Below are 24,203 nucleotides of genomic sequence, written 5' to 3'. Positions count from 1 at the left end.
GATAAATTATTTTGTTATAACATTGAAAGATAAATTTATCTGCATTTTATTTTGTTACTATTTTATTTTTAATGTCTCAGTATATTTACTCAAATTATTGGTCTTCAAGGAAAAATTAATACATACCTTGTTTTTTATTTAACTCAAGTGGGAAGAAAAATAGAGACTTCATGAGCCATCCACTCTATTAGTCAAAATTATCAGGAAAAAAATTCAGTTATATATTAACTGTTACACGCTGTCCTGTTGGTGATACTGTGATCTGTGCTCTGAAAGTTTGCCTCCTCATTTTGGATTGGTTAAACATAGGATAAAGGTTTTCTTTCTCAACAATTGCTCTACATTTCTATATGAGATGAATCCTGAAAAGGCCTTTAAAGAGTGCAGTTTATCCTTTGGCCATGCATATGTTTTCCCTGAGACATATGCAGCTATCGTTCATTTTTCTGTTTTTTTCCCCACTCGGTTTGATAATTTAGAAAGTTGGAGGAGATGTGTGGGTAAGACACAAATTATAGACACATACATTGGAATATACAACTTCAGCTTCTACAAGTAGTTCATTTTCCAGAAATAATTTTGAGTTTAATTTTCATCAGTAAATATTGAGTCATCCCTAGTATCACCTACTCTGTTAGATACCTTCCTGCCCTCATGGAGCATACGAATTCACTGGATGCTGTCACTCAGCAAGCAAGGGTCATAACCCCTCAAATCCAAGCAGAAAGCGTGGATAGCTTTTAGGCTTTTATTTATATAGCTACATTTCTTATTTATATAGCTATCTTTTTCACTTAATAATTTTTCCAATTTTTGTTATATACGTGAATTTTAACATTTAAAAACACTGAATTACTCTAAATCTTAGTTAATTTTACCTTTCCTAAGGCTAACTTCTGAATAGTTTCTGGCCAGATTGCTACAGTGCGCCTATCACCACCTCTTATATATGTGATTTAAGGCCCATTAAATGAGCATTTAATGTAGTGCCTGTTTTTAAAATTAAGCTTCCCAGGAGCTAGAAGAAAACATTTTACACAAAGACACACTTTTACCTCTTTTTATCAAAAGAATTAATTTAAAAATGATGTATTTATCATAATTTTATTCATTGTGCTTTATCTAAAAATCTTCACAAAAATGCTCTCAAGATTACTTTAAAAGATTACTTCAAAGTGAAAATTCCCCCTTTTATTAAATGAAACAAAGTTGTCTAAATTGTTTTATTTCATATATAGGTTTGATTGTTTTGATTTTGCTTGGCTGCCAGGGAGCACAGTAGCAGTTGGCCTTAACTAACTATGGCATTGAGTCCAGCATGGGACCAGAGCAGTGTCATTTGAACCTACTGACTCTCTCTTGACTTCCTTTTATACATGGAAGCATTCTAATGCCACTCCAAATAATGCTGGCATCCCTTGATCATAAATACTTCTAAGAAAAAAATGCAACTTTTTCTTTTCCTTTTCCAACCTTTCATAGCATTAACATGACGAATGTCTAGTCTGTCGTTAGATCCTTTGTGAGTTCCATTTTATTCAATTTTAAACCATATATATTAGCTCTCCTCTTTTTCAAAAGAAGTAATTTTTACATATAGAATCTGAAGGTTTCTTTCTCTCATTTTGTGAAGTATTTAATACATTCTACTGTCTAAATAAGTGTAACAGAAGATTCATAGCAGAGGTTCTTCACCTAAAGAATTGAACTTCATGAAAGAATACTCTATAAATGCCAAAGGAATGTTTAATTCAATAGTTGTAGAATTGTACAGGGTAAAAAAAAAAGTTGGATTTTCTCATGACTTTGTATTAAATACCTGATCAAACCTACCTCTTTATCCCAGCATTCAGTGTCCTGCACACTTAAGTCGGGTCCACCTTTCTGACCTTATGAACCAATGACTGCTCGCAGTAGCCACTCTAAACCACAGAGTCCTGTGTTTCTACAAAGGAGCCTTAGGACTCCTGTAGGATCAAAGCAGGGAAGTGAAGCAGGAGCACAGCTCTGACGCTGCTTTTATCTACTTTCTATTTTAGGCCTTCATGTAAGATTTCTTTTGGCAAAATAGTAATACCCAATGCCGTACATGAGCCATCTACTCTGCACAGACCAGTTCATATCCTAAAAAAACCCTGAAGAGTCCTCAAAATAAGCAGTACACTCTCCTGTCTCTTAACCCAGAGCTACTGCTAGCATATATGTGCTTTTGTCTAAATTACAAAAATGTCACTAAGAAATAGCATCATAATAAAAATAATTAATTAATTAATTACAACAAGACACTTCTTTTGTGCTGGTGGGTTGAAATGGGCACCCCTCCTCCATTTTGTGCCAGGACCAGTTTTCAAGGAAAAGCCAAGGCTGTATTTAGGTCTGCTCATTCCTATAACTGCCATGTCTTTGTGCACGGCACAATATAGAGTGTCTCTGGCAGCACTTACTAAACCTTTCTTTCACAATTTTTCTAACCTGGAATCTCTTTTGAAGCCTTTATCCAATCTTAAAGCCGCGATTCAACTTTAAAGGCTAGCAAAATTGACTTTTAGAGATAAAATGAAAGTTTCCCACTTGGATCCAGAAATGTAACTGCATAGATAAAATACAGAAAAAATCTGCATCATTAGCAATAATATTGAAAAGGATTTAGGGGGGTTTGTTGACTGTGACCTTTATAAAGCACTATCATGATGTGGCTCCCAAAGGAGCTTATGCTATTTGAAGGCTGCACTCAGAGTTCATATCAAAAGAGTGAGGTGAGGTCCTCCCCAGTGCTCAGAGGCATGGAGACTACAGTGTTAAGGTGTTGAAGGATTGATGGGCTAGAGCAGTGATTCTGTGGTCTTCCGACTAGCAGCATCAGCTTCACCTGGGGATTTATTTAAAGTGCAAATTTGTAGGATCCACAGAGGACTTACTAAATCAGAAACTCTGGGAGAAGAACCCAGCAATCTGTGTTTTCATAAGCCTTCTGGGTGATTCTGATGCACGCTTAATTTTAAAAATCCCTGGGTTGGGATATCCCTAGAGGCATGCAGCCAAGATAGTAAAGGGAACTCAAACTATACCATATAAACTACAGATTAAAGAAACTGAGGATGTATAACCAAGAAAAGGGAAGATCTTGGCTACATATTAGAGTTGTCTTCAATTACAGTATTTGTGTAAGAAGGATTAGACTTCTTCCATGTCTCCTCAGAAGGCAGAAATTAGACAAATGAGGAGAATTATTAAGAATGAAAATTCCATTCATCATGAGAAGCTGCTTTCTAAATTATTAATAATTCTTGTATCTCAGAGAGGTAGAGAGTTCTGTGACACTAAAGGATTTAATAGGTGGCCAGATTGCTACATAGTGGGCATTTATAAATGTGAGTTAAAGAGTCAGGGCAGCTGAGAGGGAGGAATTTTGTTTCACCTAAAAAGCTTTCCAAACCACTTATAGCAATTAGATCCTGCATTGTTATTCTTTTAAATTTTTTGGAAAAACTGATAATTTTCCAGATGGTTTTCGGACAGCCCCAGAGGAAATATACCATTGTTTTAACAGTTCCGTTTTCTTTGCCTCTTTTTCTATACTATAATTTGGAAGTGTTTCAGATAGTGGAAAGAAATTTTTTTAAAAACCTCCATAATGCTTTCTTCTAGAGATTTGATAGGTTTTCTTTCTACAGAGCATAATTTCGATCAATGAATATTTTCCCACTTGCTTTCTTTTTCTATTTAAAATTTTTTTCAATTACAGTTGACATATTAGTTTCAGCTGTACAACAGTGATTAGACATATACATAACTTACAAAGTGATCACCCTGATAAATCTAGTACCCATCCGACACCATATATAGTTATTAACAATATTATTGACTATATCCTCTATGCTGTACTTTACATCTCTGTGACTGTATTTATAATTGGCAAGCTGTCCTCCTGAATCCCTTCACTTTTTTCACCCAGCCCCTTAATCTCCCTCCCATCAGGCAATTATGAATTTGTTCTCTAAGACTTTGTTAGTTTGTTTTTTAGATTCCACATATATGTGAAATTATATGGTATGTGTCTTTCTCTGTATGACTTGTTTCACTAAGCATAATACTCTCTAGGTCCATCCACATTTTCACAAATGGCAAGATTTCATTCTTTATGTCTGAGTAATATTCCATCGTGTATATGTACTATATCTTTATGGACACACAGGTTGATTCCACATCTCGGCTGTTGTAAATGATGATGCAATGAACATAAGGGTGCTTGTATCTTTTTGAATTAGTGTTTTAGATATCTTTGGATAAATACCAAGAAGTGGGATTGCTAAGTCTTATGGTAGTTCTATTTTTAAATTTTTGAGAAACCTCCATATATTGTTTTCCATAGTGGCTGCACCAATTTGCAATCCCACCAGTAGTGCACAAGGGTTCTCTTTCCTCCACATACTCACCAAAACTTTTTGTTGCTTATTTTGGCCATTCTGACAGGTGTAAGGTGATAGCTCATTGTGGTTTTAATTGGCATTTCCCAAAGATTAGTGACACTGAGCATCTTTTCATGTCTATTGGCCATCGGTATGTCCTCTTGAGAGAAATGTCTATTCAGATTTTATGCCCATTTGTTCTTTTAGTGTTAACTTGTATGAGTTTCTTTTATACTTAGGATTAGCCCCTTATTGGATGTTTCATTGGCAAATATCTTCTCCTGCTCAGTAGGTTGTCTTTACATTTTGTTGGTTTCCTTCACTGTGCAGAAACTTTTTAGCTTGATGTACTCCTATTTAATTTTTGTTTTCCTTGCTTGTCTTATTGCTGTGGCTAGGACTTACAATACTATGTCAAATAAAAGTAGCGAAAGTGGACACACCTGTCTTGCCCCTGATCTTAAGGAAAATGCTTTTAGCTTTTCACTGCCGAATACGAATATTGTTGTGGGTTTGTCATACATGGCCTTTCTTATGTTGAGGTATGTTCCTTCCGTACACACTTTGCTGAGAGTTTTTGTCATGGATTTGTCAAATGCTTGTTCTGCATCTATCTATCAATACAATCTTATGAAATTTATCCTTCATTTTATGTGGTGTATCATGTTAATTAATTTGCAGATATTAAAAGCACCTTGCATCCCTTGCATGAATCCCACTTGATCATGGTGTATGCTATTTTTAATGTATTTCTGAATTATGTTTTCTGATGTTTTGTTTAGGATTTTTCAACTCTGTTCATCAGTGAGGAACATTGGCCTATGATTTTCTTTACTGTTTCGTTTTTGTTTTTTGTTTTTTCGTGTCTGTCTGGTTTTGATATCAGGGTAATGCTGGCCTTGTAAAATGAGTTTGGGAGCCTTCCCTCCTCTTCAGTTTTCTTGAATAGTTTGAGTAGGATAGGTATTAATTCTTCATCGAATGGTAAAATTCACCTGTGAAGCCATCTGGTCCAGGGCTTTTGTTGAGGGTTTGATTATTGATTCGATTCCATTAGTAGTTACTGGTCTGTTCAGATTTTCTGTGTTTTCCTGATTTAGCCTTGGAAGATGGTATGTTTCTACACATTTATCCATTTGTTCTGATTTGTAGTATTTTCTTAGAATATTTTATATTTCTACGGTGTCAGTTGTCACTTCTCCCCTTTCATTTCGGATTTATTTATTGAGCCCTCTCATATCTTGATGAGTCTAGCTAAGGTTTAACAGTTTTGTTTATCTTTTCAAATAAACAGCTCTTGGTTGCACTGGGCTGTTCAACTTTTAGACTTTTTCATTTATTTCCACTCTGATCGCTATTTTTATTTCCTCCCTTCAAGTCACTTTGGGCTTTGTTTATTCTTTTTCTAGTTCCTATAGGTGTAAGGTTAGATTGTTTGACATTTGTTTCTTGAGGTAGGCCTATATTGCTTTAAATTTCTCTCTTTAATAGAACTGCTTTGCATGTGTTCTGTAGATTTGGGGTCATTGTTTTTCATTTTCATTTGTCTCCAGAGGTTTCTTTCGCTTTCTTCCTTGATCTTGATATTAACCCATTGTTTAGTAGCATGTTATTTATCTTCTACATGTCTGTGTGTTTTTCAGTTTTCTTCTTGTAATTGATTTCTAGTTTTATACCATTTTGATTAGAGAAGATGCCTGATAGAATTTTAGTCTTAAATTTACTGGGAGTTGTTTTGTGGCCTAACATGTGGTCTATCCTGGAAAAGGTTCCGTGTGTACTTGAAAAAAATGTATATTCTGCTGCTTTGGGGTGAAATGTCCTAAAAATATTAAGTCAGTCCTAGTCTAATGTGTCATTCAAGGCCACTGTTTCTTTGTTGATTTTCTGTCTGGATAATCTATCCATTGATGTCAATGGGGTGTTAAAGTCCTCTACTGTTACTGTACTACTGACAATCCCTTCCTTATAGCCATCAATATTTGCTTACATACTTATATACTTTATATACTTATATATCCTTTTGTTGGATTGATCCCTTTATCATTATGAAATACGCTACTTTGTCTTTTGTTACAGCCATTGTTTTAAATTGTTTTCTCTAAGTGTTGCTACCCTTGCCTTTTGTTCATTTCCATTCACATGAAATATCTTTTTACTTTCAATCTGTGTGTCTTTTGATCTGAAGTGGGTCCTTTGTAGGAAACACATGTACAGGTCTTGTTATTTTATTGATTCAGCCACCCTGTGTCTTTTGGAATATTTAGTCCATTTACATTTAAAATAATTATTGATAGTTATGTTATTGCTATTTTATTTTCTGATCATTTTTGTAGTTCTTTGTGCTTATTCTCTTGCTCTCGTATGTTGAATTTCTTAGTGTCATGTTTGTAATCCTTTCTCTTTAATTCTTGTATATCTCTTGCAGATTTTTGGTTTGTGGTTACCATGTGCTTCATATGTACTAAGCTATGTTTATAGCAGTTTAAGTTGGTTTCTTAAGTTTGAACACATTCTGAAGACACTACTATTTTTACTCACCTCCCTGTTTTATTATTTTTTACTTTTCCGTATGTTTGTGTGTATCAGTTTATTAATATAATTACACATAATCTTCCGACTTTGACCTTTTAACTTTTGTGCTATCTTTATAGTTAGTTGATCCACTACATTTTCTAAGTTTGCCTTTGTCAGTGTGAATTTTTTTCTTTCCTATATTATTTATATATATTTTTCCTTCCCACTGAATGATGTCTCCTTAACATTTCTTGTAATATGATTTTAATGATGATGAACATCTTTAGCCTTTTCTTGCCTAAGAAACTCTTTCTCACTCCTTCAATTCTTAATGATAGCCTTGCTGGGTAGAGCAATGTTGTTTGTAGGTCTTTGATGTTCATCACTTTGATTATTTCATGCCATTCCCTCTGGCCTACAAAGTTCCTCTTGAGAAATCAGCTGGCAGTCTTATGGGAGCTCTTTGTAACTAACAGCTTTTCTCTTTCTATTTTTAAAATTCTCTTTTTGTCTTTAACTTATGGCATTTTAATTATGACGTTTCTTGTTGTGGGCCCCTTTGAGTTCATCTTGTTTGAGACTCTTTTTCCTGGATTTGTGTGTCTATTTCCCCTGCTAATATAGGGAAGTTTTTTGTCATTATTTCCTCAAATAGTTTATAAATCTCTTTCTCTTTTCTTATGGGATCCCTATAATGCAAATGTTGTTATGGTTGATGTTGTCCTAGAAGTCCCTTAAACTATCCTCATTTTTTAAAACTTTTTTCTGTTTGCCGTTCCAACTGAGTGTTTTCTACTACCTTGTCTTCCAGTTGGCTTATTCAGTCTTCTGCCGCATTTAATCATGCTGATTCCTTCTAATGTATTCTTCATTTAAATTATTGTATTCCTAATTTCTGACTCATTCTTCATGCCTTTTATCTTTGTTTCATATCTCTTTTTTGAAGTTCTAAGTTCATCTCTTCTTCACCCAAGTTCATTTCTTTCATTTGGAATATATTTGTCTCCTTATTTTGCCTGACTCCCTGTGTTTGTTTCTATGTATAAGGTAGATTTGCTATGTCTTCCTGTCTTTACAAAGTGGCCTTATGTAGTAGATGTTCTATGGGACCCAGTGGTGCAGTGTCCCTGGCCACCTGAGCTAGGTGTTCCAGGTATGTCCCTTGTGTGGGTAGTGTGTGCTTTTCTGTTGTAGTTGGTCCTTAATTGATCTTGGCATGTCAGCGGGTGGGTTTGACCCTCAGGCTATGAGGGCTGGCTGTAACTACAGTGGACGCTGCTGTGCAGGGGCTGATCCCATGGAGCAGGAGTCACTTTAGTGGGCCTCTAGTGCCAGCCAAGTCCGCCGTTTAGGTGTGTCATTTGTGAAGCTGGCCATGAGGTATGTTGGCTCTAGGGCCTCTTGGGAGGGGCTCCAATGCAGGTCAAGGTCAGGCACTCTGCTTTTGCCCGGCTTTGGGCTATGTGGTAAGAGCTACAAATGATCTGTGATTGGTCACCACTTGTGTTAGGCTTGGAAGTATTTGGGAGAGGCTTGGGACTCTTTGATGGGCACCACAATGAGTTTAGGCCAGCTGTCACTTATGCCACGTTTGTGACTTCTTAGTTGAAGCTACGTTCCAAACCAGGACTTATACCAAGCTTGGGGGGCTAACTGATGGAGTTACAATGGAAGTTGGGACTGGTTGCTGCTTGTGCCAGGCTTGTATAGGGCACAGCAAGGCCAGCCACTGCTTATTTGGGGTTAGTGGACCTCAGCACAAGCTGAGGAAGGCTGATTGTGTAAAGGAGGTATTGTAGGAGGTTTGGCGCTGGGCATGCAAGTTGGATGGGACAAGGCCTCAGGGAAAAAACAGTGTGGAGTGAACAGTGATATCAAGGTTAAGAGAGCTTAGACTTGGCATCCATCTGTGCAGGGCTGGCTGGGTGGAGGGAGCATTCAATAAAGGAACAATAGCACCTGACAACACTTTTGTCCCTGGAGAAAGCTGTCCTGATCCCTGCCCATCTAGCCCTCTCCCTGACGCCAGTTAATTTAGTTCCTTCTATCTGTTCTTAGTGCTTTTTGAGATGCTGCCTCTGCACTAGAGCCCAGAGCAAGTCATTCTGTGCTTAGGCACTTTAAGATGTGTAGCACCTAGTTCTCCAGCAGTCTTCCCTCTCACTTGGGTATAATCCCCCTGGTTTTCACAGCCAGATGTTATTGGAACTTCTCTTCCTGGCACTGGACCTCTGGTCTGCGACTGGGACCCCTTGCTTCTCAGAGGGGTCCTCCACAGCTGAGCTATCCCTCCTGATTCTTAGTCACCACACTGTGAGTGTGGGATCTGCCCATTCTGCCCTTCCTACCAGCCTCGACATGGCTGCTTTTTATATCTTGAGTTATAGGACTTCTGTTTAGCTAGTTATTTAATTTTGTTGTAAAGGTGATGTGTTCATGGGAAGAGGCCAGCACAGTGTTTACCTACTCTGCCTTTTTGACCAGAAGTCTGTCCAACTTTTTTTATACTTAGCAAACCTTTTTCTTCCCATCTTTCCTTAGTTTTTTATAACCTCTAAAATAACTATGAAATATTCAGTTTAGCATTACATACTGTAAATCACAAGCAGCGGTACTTTGCTTTTTAGAATAAATTAATTCCATTGTGTTTATTCATTCATTCATTTCTCAAACATTTATTACTATATCAGTGGTACATGGGCTATGATATTTTCAATTTGTATGTTTCAATACTAAGTGTGGATATTAAATTTTACTGTAATTAGTTTTTGAGGAATTTGTTTTTAAAAACTATTGCTTTTCAAGTTTTCTTCATGAGGAGACAGTTGGTAATTATTGTTCTCTCTGTGGTAATTTTGTTGTATATTTTTTCCCACTGAAGCATGAATTCCAACTTTACAACTTGATATAAAAGCCCAGTTTACCCAATACCTGACTAGTAGCAAACTTAGCATGAAGCAAAACAGAACATGACAGTGAGGATTAATATTTTTAGTGTACCTAGTGACTTTTTAACTGAAATGGTTTATTGGAATAATATTATACAACTATATATTTTGTAGTTTATTTATGACTGCAGCGTATCTAGAATCTAGTGTTTAGCCTTAAAATAGATGATTAAAAACAGCATATCTGACAAGCCTATAAATTACCCCTAAGGAAATTTTAAAAGTATATGTGTTATAAAAGATAATCCTTCCTCCAATCTGTTATCTCAGTGATGTTTTAGAATGCACAAGAACTGAAAGTAAATTTTATTAATATTTAAATCCTTGGAAAATTTCTAAATTTATGCAGAAATCACCATATTTGGTTCCTTTTGTTACTCTTCCAAATCAAAAATTAACATTTCTTGCATAGAATTTATCTTCTCGTTTCTTCCTAAAATGTTTCAGCAAAATTAATGAGGCTGACATTGACTCTTCAAATATTGAAAGCTCAAAATCTAAGACTCATTTTAGTCTTGAAATAAATGAAAGCAGGTAACCTTGCTTAGGTCAAAAAGTCTCCAGCAAAGCCAGGGATAATCATTATACTCAAATGGGGGTAGGGGGTGGGAAATACTGATTTTATCTCTTACCTTACATTATCTAGTCAAAAATTAGTATAAATCAGCATGCATTTTCTTTTTAAATAGTCAAACTTAAGTCGTTTTAAGTTTGTCATTAAAACTTTTAACTTCTTTAATATTTATAGTTTTAGCCTATGTTAGCAATTCAAATTTCATGGATTTATCAGTGAAGTTCATAGGTTTGATTTTGAATTTATGAAAAATCTGTGTCTGGGTTTAGTTTTTGTAGTTAAAAGTAAATATTTATGAAATGCAGGCTGTTTTCCAGGCATGTTCTTGGTACTGTGTTTGTGTTAGGAGGAAAAATTCAAACAGGATGGGTAAGATAAGGTTACTGCCCTCAAAAAAACTTACAGCACCTTTGGAAATCCTGGCAGACATAAAAGGAATATGAGAGAGGAGCCTGAGATGAAAGCAGTGGCTAAATAAATTTTCAGGGAACCAAAGATTGTAGAGGCAATATTCATCTACTCAAAAAAGGAATCAGTTCTATGGCTTTAAACCCATGTAGTAATAATTTTAAACCATTTTAGTTTATAGTCCTATCAATTTAATATAGTAGCACTTACGGAATCTTTTTCCGCCTTTAGTCCTAGTTAATTAATATTACAAGTAGAAGAACTTTTGTCTACGATTTATATTTATTTTTCACTCTTTCAAATGTCCCCTCTCTGCCAAGATGGTAAAAAAAAAAAAAAAAATCACATTTTACTGTATGTTCAAACTTTAATAGAAGTTTTGAAAAACTGAATTTACTATTCAATGAGCCAATTAACAACAATGATTTTTAACAGAATGCCCGATGTGCTATTTTAAAAAGCACCTTCTATGTATAGATTTCACATACATGAATTCGTTTTATGCTCATAAATCTCAAATGTAAGGTCCATTTTACAGATTATGTTTGCCTACTAAGATTCATTTGAAATACAGGCAAAATTAAAAAAAAAAAAACTTTTCAACAGTTTCTATTTATTGTAAAGGACAGAAAATAAAAATTAGAAGCAATTTCATCAATTTTAAAATTAAATAAGAACTGGAAAATATAAAATTAGTATTATCTAGGAATAAATGAGAAGAGCATATTCGAGTAAGTGATAAATAGAAAATATACAGGCGGATTAAAAATGGTCATGAAATCAGTCATGAAATTTTTAAAAACTGATCTTTATAGAGAACTTCTAGAATTTTTTTCTTCATTCAACTGGCAGAGACAATCTTTCTAATTTGAAAATTACCTTTATTTTTAAGATCCTTTTTTTGATCCAGCAAGTGGCCAAGTTCCTTTGCCTCCTGCAAGGAGATTACCAGGTGAAAACGTCAAATCCAGCAGAACATCACAAGACTATGATCAGCTGCCTTCATCTTCAGGTGAGTTGGCTAATAGCAATACATTTGTCTAGTGCTTTTTGGAGTACCTTTTTATTCATTATATAATTTAATGAGCAGTGCCAGACTAAGGAAGTATTTTTATCACCTTTGCAAGTTGCTTATAAAGCTTATATTATGAGAGAAATGCCTACAAAATTACCTCATGAAAAAGAAAAAAAATCAAGCCTTAATATTTTCTTTGATCAGTCAGTAAAGTATGTTCTCTAATTCAAAATTTATTCATCCTCTGAATTGTTTTGCCTGACCAGATGTGAAAAGGGCGAAATCCCTATGTACGTTGTAATGCCGTATTCTTTTATTTTTCCATTAAAGAAAGAAATCTCTTTAGAATTAATTAATATTAGCACCAAACTCTTAATTTTCATAGCTTATTTAGGGATGCCATACTCCACTGCCACTCATTAAGTAGAAAGATAGACAGACAAGTTGTACTTATAACCATAAATAATGAAATGCTGCATTGTTTCTTCAGCAGGCCTTCTCCAACCACCATATCTAAAATAGCTCCCCTTCTTGTGCTTTAATTTTCTTTACAGCACGTATCACTGCCTGAAATTTCATTTATTTGCTTGATTGTTGTCTGTCTCCTCTGCTAGAGTTTTAATGCTTTGAAGAGTATTCTTTGGTTCACTACTGTGTCAGCACATGTTTCTTGGATGAGTGGATGTATAGAAAAGTCACTGATGTCTGTTAGGCTGAACACATTTTTTGAGCAATAGGAACAATATTTTCTCATAATTATATACATAAGAAGTTTTTCCTATGTAGATTTTTTCCTATTTCAAGACTTTAAGCTGTTTTGAGAATTATCAAGACAGTAGTTCTTATATACTTGATGACATGCATTGGAGATGCTGAAATTCCTCTAATAGTTTTCTAACACTTTCTCAGGAAAGCATAGAAAATTTTAGCAGACTTTTCAAATTTTGATTCGTGCTCTTGCCAATTCACTTCTAGTCATTCTAAGATTTCAAATATCCATGGGTAGCCATTGAAACACTGACGTTTATGTCAAAAATGAAAAAATATAAAGGTCAAAAGGAGAAACAATATCTGACAGCTTTTATGTAAATGAAGGAAGCAAATCCACTAAGGAAATAATGTTACAACTTTGAGGAGAGTGCCATGACTGATTTAAAATATTTGCTATCACCAACTCTGGATTAAATGAAACATTTAATGTTAAGCTATGGGAAGGACTGTGACCAAAATACTCGATTTCCACAGCGGCTTTACAGTTTACTCCATGATAAGTAGGTGTTGTAGGACCCAGAAGAGCATCGTTCACATACATGATTTGAAGTGGTAGAAATTCTGATTAGCGTTACACTAGAAATTGTAGGGGCAAACCTTGTTGAAATATCCTCAAATAGGATATTTACCAGAAGCCAGAACTGGCTCTTACCTGAATGATAAAATAGTTCTGATTATTACTCCGAGAGATTCAGCTAGCTATATCATCATATGTTTCAACATACTTCCAGAACTCTTTACAAACGTAGTCAAGTCACAGAAAATAAGATACTTTTTCCAACAAAATATTTGCCCACATGCAGCGCCCAGGGCTGCTGCTACCAAGCTATCCACTCATTTATTTCACACCAGCAGAAGGACTGGGCTTGCCTTCTGGATTAAGTCTTTCCATCAAAACCTTGAGACTGGATACTATGTCTCTTGAGGATTCTAATAGTCCTAATTTTGCAGTAATCTGTTTTTATTAAGGCCTTTTTCAGATGCCCATTGAGGATTCTGATATAATTGCTGCACCTTATAAATTCCGTTTTTCTTTATGATCTAAATGACTGATAGTGACTTGTTTACGTATAAGTTTTCTATGAAAAGACTATTTCTAAAGGATTTAAAAATATTTTCCTTATTCTCTAATCTAAAAAGGATGTGTGTGTGTGTATATGTCTACAAAGAGCTTTCTAAAAGTTTAATTTTTAGATGTAACAATTGATATATGATATGAATATGTCGTAATGATAATGAGAAATAAGTGGATTTAATCAACCTGTGTTAAGTTCACATATACCTGTATATGGGGCAGACATTTTTTGCTAATCTTATTTCTTCACATGAGTATATAATTCACATGGTGTTTGTGTTTATTACTAGCTATGTTTGAGTTTTTACATTATTTTACAGTTTGCTTCTCCTGTTGCAAATATAATACACTACAGTTTGATACCATTCTTTAAAAACCCAGGGAATCCAACTTACAGTAGAATAACAGTCATTATGGTTACTTGTGTGTGCTCATGCTGATGAAGTGCAGTATCAACTCCAGAGATTATTCATACTCTTAGTGTTTAGAAGGCAGTTCAAAGTAACACTTGAAAATAATACAATTTCAGCATATAACTAGTATTAAATGTGTTTGTAACTGATAAAAAGATCTTACTGCCAAATATACGAACAAAATAAAAGAAATCTCATGATAAAAGTAATTAATTCCGGTACTACTTCTCCTTTACTAGCATGGAGAAAAAGTAATTGAATTTTATATTAAGACCAACTCTTCTAGTTATCTAAAGACCTCAATTGAAAATCATGGCTTTACTTCATACAAGGGTTGGAACTGTGTAGTCATTAGTGATAAGATGTTTTTGTGTTTCAACAAAGGAACTTTTTCAATGTTATAGTTTTCACAGTTCGACTACCTGAAATGTTTTTCCTTACCACAGAACCTGATCTTTTTTCTTATAAATCTAATACTAATGCTTTTTAATAACCACTAAAAAAAATTATATGTTATAACCTTAGTCTTAACTATCATAATTATCTTCCAGAGTATGTGAAGATTTTATTTGTAATTTAGTAAAAATTGTGTATTTAAGAGTCTCTATGTCCATTCCAAGTTGTCACTGAATTACTAAATAAATTTAGAGATTATGTCTCAGATTATATTAAGTAATTATTTTTAAAATTTGTTAAGCTCATATTATGGGCCAAATGTTAAGTATTTTAAACATATAGGTTATATATAGATAATTTAATATATATACAATTTATGTAGCATATATATCATACATTTTATTATATAAACATATTGGGAAGTTTATATAAATACAATTATATAAGATATAAAATATAAATAAATGTAAATTTAGTATGTATTATAGCTATAGACATAATTTTATTCCTCACAACTAATTTGAAAGAATTACTATTTCAATTTATGAAAGAAAGTAAGACACTACAACGTGTAGTAATTACCCAAGGTCTTCACAGCTAGTAAATATCAATGTGGTAGGATTTAAATTAGTTCATCACTAAGCTATGCATATTTTTATTTTCATTAGCAAACTATGTCATTACCTCACCAATACCTAAGCCAAAATTATTTTTTAAAAATTGCACATTCAGATGAACTCAGAACATCAACAAAGAGACAGAAACCATATAAAAGAACATGTCAGAAATGAAGAATACAAAAACTGAAATGAGTACACTGAAGGGAATTAACGGCAGGTCAATTGAAGCAGAGGAATGACTCAGCCATCTGGAAGACAAGGTAGCAGAAAACAGCCAATCAGAGCAGCAAAAAGGAAAAAAAAAATGAGAATAGTTTAAGGGACCTCTGGGACAGCAGTTATACCAGCATTCACATCCTGTGGGTACCAGGAGAAGAGAACAAGGGATTGAAAATCTATTTGAAGAGAAAAACCAACAAAGAATCTCAAACAAGATAAAGGCAAAGAGGCCCATAACAAGCTGTTTCATAATTAAAATGCCAAAGATTAACCTTTTTTCCATTTGCCTTGAGAATACTCGCAAGCAGCGCTTGTGGCTACAGTGTTTACCCTGAGATAACTCGCAGATTACAGTCTTAACCTTATACCCAAAGTTTGCCATGAAATATCTTGCTTTTATTATTTTCACACGGCTCTAGTATATTGGTAGTCTTTGGAAACAAATGACAGCATTTTTGTTTTTAGTAGTTCGATCACTAAAAATATCAAATCCTAGGATACGTAGCGTCCCTACATGTGATGTTAAATAAAAGCTGGCGGCGAGCTGCATTTTTTTACCTAAACAGGAGAAAAAAGGTTAAAGACAAAGACTCTTAAAAGGAGAGAAAGAAGAGCAATTAGTTATGTACAAGGAACTCCCATAAAACTATCAGCTGTTCTTTCAACAGAAAGTTTTTAGGCAAGAATTAAATTACACAAAATATTCAAAGTATGAAAGGACTACAACAAAAACTACTCTACCAAGCAAGGCTGTCATTTAGAATCAAAGAAGAAAAAGTTTCCCAGGCAAGAAAAAGCTAAAGGTTCATTAAAACTAAAACAATATTACAAGAAGTGTTAAAGGGTGTTCTTTAAGTAAAAAAGGTCAGAAATATGAATGAGATACTATAAGATAGAAAAAATTATAACTGACAAATTCTCACCTAGTAAAAGCAGTGGATTAACCATCTATAAAGGTAGTACAAAGGTTAAGTGACAAAAAGCAGGAAGATCGTGTAGAATTACAACAGTAAATTAAGGATATTATACACAAACACACAAAAGAAGTAAAAACTGACAAAACAAACATGGAAGGTGTAAAATGATAGTATTTTTAGAATGTGTTGAAGCTTAAGCAACCATCAATTTAAAACAAATTGCTATAACTATAGCTTGGTAAATATGCACATGGTAACCACAAACCAAAAATCTGTAAGAGATACACAGGAAATAAAGAGAAGGGATTACAAACATGGCACTTAGACACTCATCAATATATTAGAGAGAAAGAGAATAAGAAACAGAGAAGACTACACAAATAATCAGAAACAATAACTACATAACTATCAATTATTATTCAAATCAAAAGACTGAATCAGTAAAATAACAAGACCTGTACGTGTGCTGCCTACAAGGGACCCACTTCAGATCAAAAGACACACACAAAGTAAAGGGATGGGAAAAAGAGATTTCATGCAAGTGGAAATGAACAAAAAACTGGGGTAGCAATACTTAGAGAAAACAGACTTTAAAACAATGGCTATAACAAGAGACAAAGTAGCGCATTTCATAATGATAAAGGGATCAATCCAACAAGAGGATATAACCCAACTCAGGAGTACCTAAGTATATAAAGCAAATATTGACAGGCATAAGAGAGGGATCGACAGTAATAAAATTATAGTAGGGGACTTTAACACCCCATTGACATCAATGGATAGATTATCCAGACAGAAAATCAACAAAGAAACAGTGGCCTTGAATGACATATTAGAACAGAAGACTTACTTGATATTTTTCGGACATTTCACCCCAAAGCAGCAGAATATACATTCTTTTTAAGTACACATAGAACCTTTTCCAGGATAGACCACATGTTAGGCCACAAAACAAGTCCCAGTAAATTTAAGAAGACTAAAATTCTATCAGGCATCTTCTCTAATCAAAATGGTATAAAATTACAAGCATAAAACTGAAAAACACGCAGATACATAGAGGATAAATAACATGCTACTAAACAATGAATGGGTTAGCAACGAGATCAAGGAAGAAATCCAAAGATACCTGGAGACAAATGAAAATGAAAACACAATGACCCCAAATCTCTAGAACACACCCAAAGCAGTTCTATTAAGAGAGAAATTTATGCAAAGCACCAGGCCCATTCCAAAAAGACAAATCTCAAACAATCTAACTTTACAACTAAAGGAACTAGGCCCAAAGTGAGTTGCAGGAAATAATTGAGATCAGAGGAAGCAAATGGAAAAGTCACCAAAAAGTCAAAAAGCCCAGTTAACACAAGAGCTGGTTCTTTGAAAAGATTAACTGATAAACCTTAGTTATCTAGACTCATCAAGAGGGCCCAATAAATAAATCATAAATGAAAGGAGAAGTGACAGCTGACACCACAGATATATAAAGGATTCTAAGAAAATACTACAAAACATTATATGCCAACAAATTGGACAATCTGGAATAAATGGATAAATTCACAGAAACATACAATCTTCTAAGGCTAAATCAGGAAAACACAGAAAATCTGAACAGACCAGTAACTACTAATGGAATCGAATCAGTAATCAAAAAACTCAACAAACAAAAGCCCTGGATCAAATGGCTTCACAGGTGAATTTTACCATTCAACAAAGAATATCTGTCCTTCTCAAACTAGTCAAAAAAATCTGAAGAAGAGAGAAGGCTCCCAAACTCATTTTATGAGGCCAGCATTACGCTGATACCAAAACCAAAGACACTTAAAAAAAAAAAAAAATTACAGGCCAGTGTCCCTGATGAACATTAATGCAGAAATCCTCAACAAAATATTAGCAAACTAATATTCAGCCAACATTAAAAAGTTTATGCACCATGATGGAGTGAGATTTATATCAGATATGCAAGACTGGTATAATATTTGCCAATTAATTAATGTGATACACCACATAAACAAAATGAAGCATAAAAACCATATGCTATCAGTAGATACTGAAAAAGCATTTGACACAATCCAACATTCTTTCATGATAAAAGCTCTCAGGAAAATGGGGATAAAGGGAACATACCTTAACATAATGAAGTCTGTATATACAAACCCAGAGCTAATATTATACCCATGAAAAGCTGAAAACTTTTTTTCTAAGATCAGGCACATGACTAAAATACTCCCTCCACTTTATTCTAACGTAGTATTGGAAGTCCTAGCCATAACAATCAGACAAGAAAAATAAAAGATTTCCAAATAGAGTAGTGGTAAAACTCATTATTTGCAGATGAAATGATACTCTATATAGAGAACCCTAGACTCCATCAAAAAAGGATATGAGAATAAATGAATATAGTAAGTAGCAGCATTCAAGGTCAATATTTAGATATCCATTGCTTTTTTACACACCAATAATGCACTATCAGAAAGAAAAGTTAAGAAAACAATCCCATTTATAATTGCATCAAAAAGATAAAATACCTAGTAATAAATTTAACTCAGGAAGTAGAAAACCTGCACTCAGAAAACTATAAGACACTGAAGAAAGAAATTGAAGTTACAAATAAATGAAAGCATGTATTGTGCTCATGGATAGAAAGAATTAACATCATTAAAATGTTCACACCACCCAAAGCAATCTACTGATTCAATGTAATCACTATCGAAATACCAGTGGCATTTTTCACAACTAGAACAAATAGTCCTAAAATTTACATGGAACCACAAGTCCCTACATACCCTAAACAATCTTGAGAAAGAACAGTTAGAGGTATTATGCTACGCAATGTCAAACTATTCAACAAAACTATATAATCAAAACACTGTGGTACTGGCATAAAAACAGACTCATAGATCAATGGAACAGAATAATAAATATTCCAGAAATAAACCCACACCTATATGGTCAATTAATCTAGGACGAAAAAAGGCTAGAATATACGACAGGGTAAAGACAGTCTCTTCAATAAATGATGTTGGGAAAACTGGACAGATGCATGCAGAAGAATGAAACTGGATCGGTTTTTTACACCATGTACAAAAATACACTCAAAACAGATTAAAGACTTAAATATAAGACCTGAAACCTTAAAACTCTCAGAAGAAAACATAGGCAGGAAACTCTGACATAGCTCTTAGTAATAGTTTTTATGGATATGTCTCCTCAGGCGAAGGAAAAAAAAAAATCAATGGGAGTACATCAAACTAAAAAGTTTCTGCACAGTGAAGGAAACCATCAACAAAATGTAAAGACAACCTACTGAGTGAGAGAAGATATTTGCCAATGATACATCTAATAAGGGGCTAATATTCTAAGTTCATACAGAATTCATACAAGTTAACACAAAAAGAACAAATTGGCAGAGGATCTGAATAGACATTTCTCCCAAGAGGACATACAGATGGCCAACAGACATATGAAAAGATGCTCAATGTCACTAATCTTTGAGAAGTGCCAATTAAAACCATAGTGAGCTATCACCTCACACCTGTCAGAATGGCTATAATAAAGCAACAAACAAGCATTGGTGAGGATATGGAGAAAAGGGAACCCTCGTGCACTGTTTGTGTTATTGTAAATTGGTGCAGCCACTATGGAAAACAGTATATGGAGGTTTCTCAAAAATTTAAAAATAGAATTACCATATGACCCAGTAATCCCACTTCTTGGTATTTATCTGAAGAAATCAAAAACGCTAATTTGAAAAGATAATATGAACCCTCATGTCGACTGCAGCATTATTTACAACAGCCAAGATACATAAGCAACATGTTTACACTGATAGACAAATGGATAAGAGGCAGTACATACAATGGAATATTACTGAAATAAAAAGAATGAAATACTGCCATTTGTGACAATGGATGGACCTAGAATATTGTGCTAAGTGAAATAAGTCAGACAGTGAAAGACAAATATATGATTTCACTTATGTGTGGAATCTAAAAATCAAATGAACAAACAAACTCATAGATAAAAGGACAAATTGATAGTTTTCAGATGGGAGGGAGTTGGGGGCTGGGTGAAAAAAAGTGAAGGGATTCAGAAAATACAAATTGCCAATTATAAAGACAATCATGGGGATGTGAAGTATAGCATTGGGTGTATAGTCAATAATATCGTAATAAATATATAAGTTGCCAGATAGGTACTAGACTTATCAGGGTTATCACTTCATAAGTTATATAAGTGCCTAATCACTATGTTGTACACCTGAAACTAATATTGTATGTCAACTATATCTGAAAAATAAAATGACTTCCATTGCATATGCATATAACAATGATTGCTAAACTGAATTTGGATATACCCAATGATAAAATCAAATAGAGATATTAGCAAATGAATAGTAATGACAAAGGGATGGTAGAGGTTATTAGAATTGTGAAATTGTGCTAGAGATTTCAAAACCTGGATTCTGATCATTTTTCACCTGACCTTAAGAAGCCACTATGTGCTTTTTATAATTTTTGTATCATCAAAATCAATCTGTCTCTCTGTCTTAGATCCTTGAGCAGCTCAAACCTGTAAAACTAGCAGAGGGAATCTGAGGCTATTTTTTTTTTTTCTACTTATAAAAGAAGTACATACATACATACATACTGGAGAATAAAATAGAATGGAAAAAAAAAAAAGAATTCACCTATAACCTTATCGTCAATACGGAACATTATTGCCATTTTAGAGTACTTCTTTCTAATGTGTTTTCTTCAGCATGTCAATTCTATCGCAATTCCATTTAACATAGTATCATAAGTACCTTACCACATCATTAAATTTTTTAAGTAAATGTCATTTTAAATTATGGTATGATCGATCATTATTTTTATGTATTGTCAAACACTAATATTTTAAAAGCCTATTTACAAGAAAACTAACACATTAAGTGTCTTTGCTTTTGTCTAGAAATATAGAAACTTGGTTTTGTAGTTGTTGTTAAGTCAGTATAACAAATAAAAAGTAGGAAGATGTATTCATCAAAATGCTAACATTTGCTTATTAGACGTCTTTCAAAATATGGACTAAAAAAAAACCTGCCAAAGTTTATTTTTTTAATAATTTTTTATGGTGACATTGGTTAACAAAATCCAATGTTTCAGCTGTACATTTTAACAGTAAAGCATATATATATTTACACTGTGTGTTCACCTCCCATAGTTAGATTTCTTTCTGTCACAACATATTTGACCCCTTTTACTCCATCTACCTCCCCGCTTCCCCCTACCCTCTAGTAACCACTAAAAAATCCACCAAAGTTTAGATAATGAAGTAATAAGGACCTCTTGTAGTAAAATAGCTGGTAGACACTGAAGTAGATGTGTCACTCACTCCTACAGAGGTAGACATACAGCAGTGTGTCTCACCCTTTTTTTTCCTTCGTGGTGCACCTGAGGGCCTTTTTAGGCCTTGTTTTCCCCTATTCAGTCCCACCTCTGTAACAGTGAAAGTTTAATACCACAGATACTCTACATATCTCTATGTATTGTGACTCTTAGGAAAACCACAAACGCTTTTAACATTTAAGATGTTCTCGGCCCCTTAAGGACCAATTTTTACCCTGTTAGGAATGATAATGCCCTCATTTAGAATGTATTCCAGGTATTATTCCAACTGTCTTTTTATCAGGCTTATTCCTGTGCCATTCAGGACTTTTTCTTTATGTCTCTGCTCTTTAATTGGCTCAGAAAATGAAAATTGAATCAAGATTTACCCTTAAACCAGTGCTTCTCAAGTCTTTCTCCACACCAGCATCAACCCTGAGCACAGCAACTTAAGCTTTAACTAAAAGTGGATAATCACACATAGGAAATTGCTTCAATGTCTGTTTAATCTCAAAAATTTATGCACGTTTTTCATTTTATTCCTTAGCTTATCTGTATTCATTTTAATATTTAAAAATATTAACATTCTTCACATCCTCGAGTAAAATTGGTGCTCCAGGAAAATGCTATTTATATCCATGTACACTTGCACTTATTTTGATATCACTGCCATAGGAGTTTAAAAATACTAGAACAAACATGTGCCCTTCCAGTGTTTTTAAGGATGACATTTATTCAGGTACAGAAATGCTCATAGAGTAGATAAAATTCTAGTCGTGCCAGTGTACTCCAAAACTACAATATAATAACTTTGGGGGAACTATGAGATAGTTTCATGTTCTGTTGTATTGCTCTATTACCCACACGTCCTAAAGTGAGTAAAGATCTGGTGTCTCCTACTTTTAGACACTGAAAAAGAACAACTGGGGACAGTGAAGGCTGTCTTACAAGCTTTGAGAAAAGATGTGTAGAAAGAGGGATTGATTTTAAGCGATTCGCTCTAATGATCAGCACGAAAGTGTTTGCTTTTTTTTTTTAACAGCTTCACTATTCACATTTTAACATCTTGCTTGTGATATCTTGCTTAAATGCTTTCTACAGAATTGGCACGCACAGTAAATGCCATTTTTTTCCCTCTTCCACGCTTCTCTGACATTCTCTCAAAATAATTGTTGTTTTGAGTATAGCAGTTAATATGTGAATTTACTGTCTTTTTAATGGTCTTCTCAGCACATATACTGAACAATACATAAATTTGCATATTACCTGAGATGGAAATACCACCTCTAAAAATAAAGATACAAAAGTAGATTTGGAGAGTGAAAACTCTAGATGTTGCCTAGCTCAAGGTCAGTCAAAATCTTAGTAGCCAAACTGAAATGCATCTGACCAAAATAGTTGAACAAAATGTTAAGATATCCAAGTTGAATATTCAGTGATAATTAAAAATTTATATACAATAGGTGGCGAAAAGTTGCAACATCGATTCCATTTTGCTTTCATTTGTAGGCTCTAATATATGATACAGTTCAACTTCTGAGCACTCCTAAGATTCTCAAGAGATGTTAGCACTGTTTAGGAAAAACAGATTTTGAGTTAGGCCAATGAGGATTAGGGTTAAATGAGCTGGGATCTTTGAGTTTTGAATTTAAAGGGGAAATCTATTGAAAAAATAAATCTAGGCACCAAGAAGGTTTTCGTTTTGTTTTGTTTTTATGAAAATATCTTCAAAATCTTTCATGATTCTTTCCGGAGGTTTGAATCATTTTCTTTACTTGGTATTTCAAATATTTTTTTGTGTACAAAAAAATACGTGTTCTAAAATGAGAGTGACACCTTTACCACTCGAGTTTTGATTTAATCGTACTGTGTGTGTATGTGTGTATGTTTTTCCTTGCTCACAGGTTTCCTAAATTATGTTTACTAATTTCTTTCCAGGCAAAGAATAGCTTTCTCACAAATAGAATTAGTCATCTAATCTCCATTGTATTTTGCGGGTATTAATTATAGCAGCCTCAGAGAGTGGATAGGTTTCTTGGAGTTTTTAATAGGTGCCATCTTTTTTAAGATCATCTACCAAGATCAAAGATACATGTTTATTAAATCTAAAAGTTCTAAATCTTAAGTCTTCATCGCCAATTATACTATTTGATGTTTCTCTGGCTGCTGTAGTAACCTTCCACTTCAGTAGTAAACATATATGTTGCTGTTATTTTCACAGATGCTTGATATTCATGTGCCCTTCTCAGTATTTTGGACAGAAAACAAAATGACAATATTAGAAAAACTTAGAAAATTACCAGCAAAATACAAGGAATTTAGACTTAAGTCTAGGTACTTTTCTCACTTAAATCAGAAGAGACGAGATTTCAGTGTATTAAAATTCTATGGTAATTAAGGGAAAGCTTGCTAGAACTTCTAATAGTTTTTTGGAAATGATTAGAAGCAAAGTATAATTTATGGTCCATCTTTGCATGACATAATGGAAATACTTAATAGAAAAATAACAGGGAAAATGCAATTTAGCAGACCATAATAATTTGAAATGTTTAGTTACA

General features: G+C 34.0%; 1 protein-coding gene across 8 annotated transcripts in view; it reads left to right on the top strand.

Annotated features, from left to right (window-relative positions):
- CBLB (Cbl proto-oncogene B) overlaps nucleotides 1-24,203 on the top strand; it is a 200,487-nt gene that overhangs the window by 171,043 nt on the left and 5,241 nt on the right. For all 8 annotated transcript variants that reach the window (XM_039856929.1, XM_039856925.1, XM_039856924.1 and 5 more), the window contains one exon: nucleotides 11,749-11,868. In XM_039856929.1, the coding sequence (XP_039712863.1) occupies nucleotides 11,749-11,868 (120 nt within the window). The remainder of the gene's footprint in view (nucleotides 1-11,748; nucleotides 11,869-24,203) is intronic.

The sequence above is a fragment of the Pteropus medius genome, unplaced genomic scaffold (assembly GCF_902729225.1).
Source record: "Pteropus medius unplaced genomic scaffold, Ma_sr-lr_union100, whole genome shotgun sequence".
Lineage (NCBI taxonomy): Eukaryota > Metazoa > Chordata > Mammalia > Chiroptera > Pteropodidae > Pteropus > Pteropus medius.
This window is presented reverse-complemented; position numbering and strand designations above follow the sequence as displayed.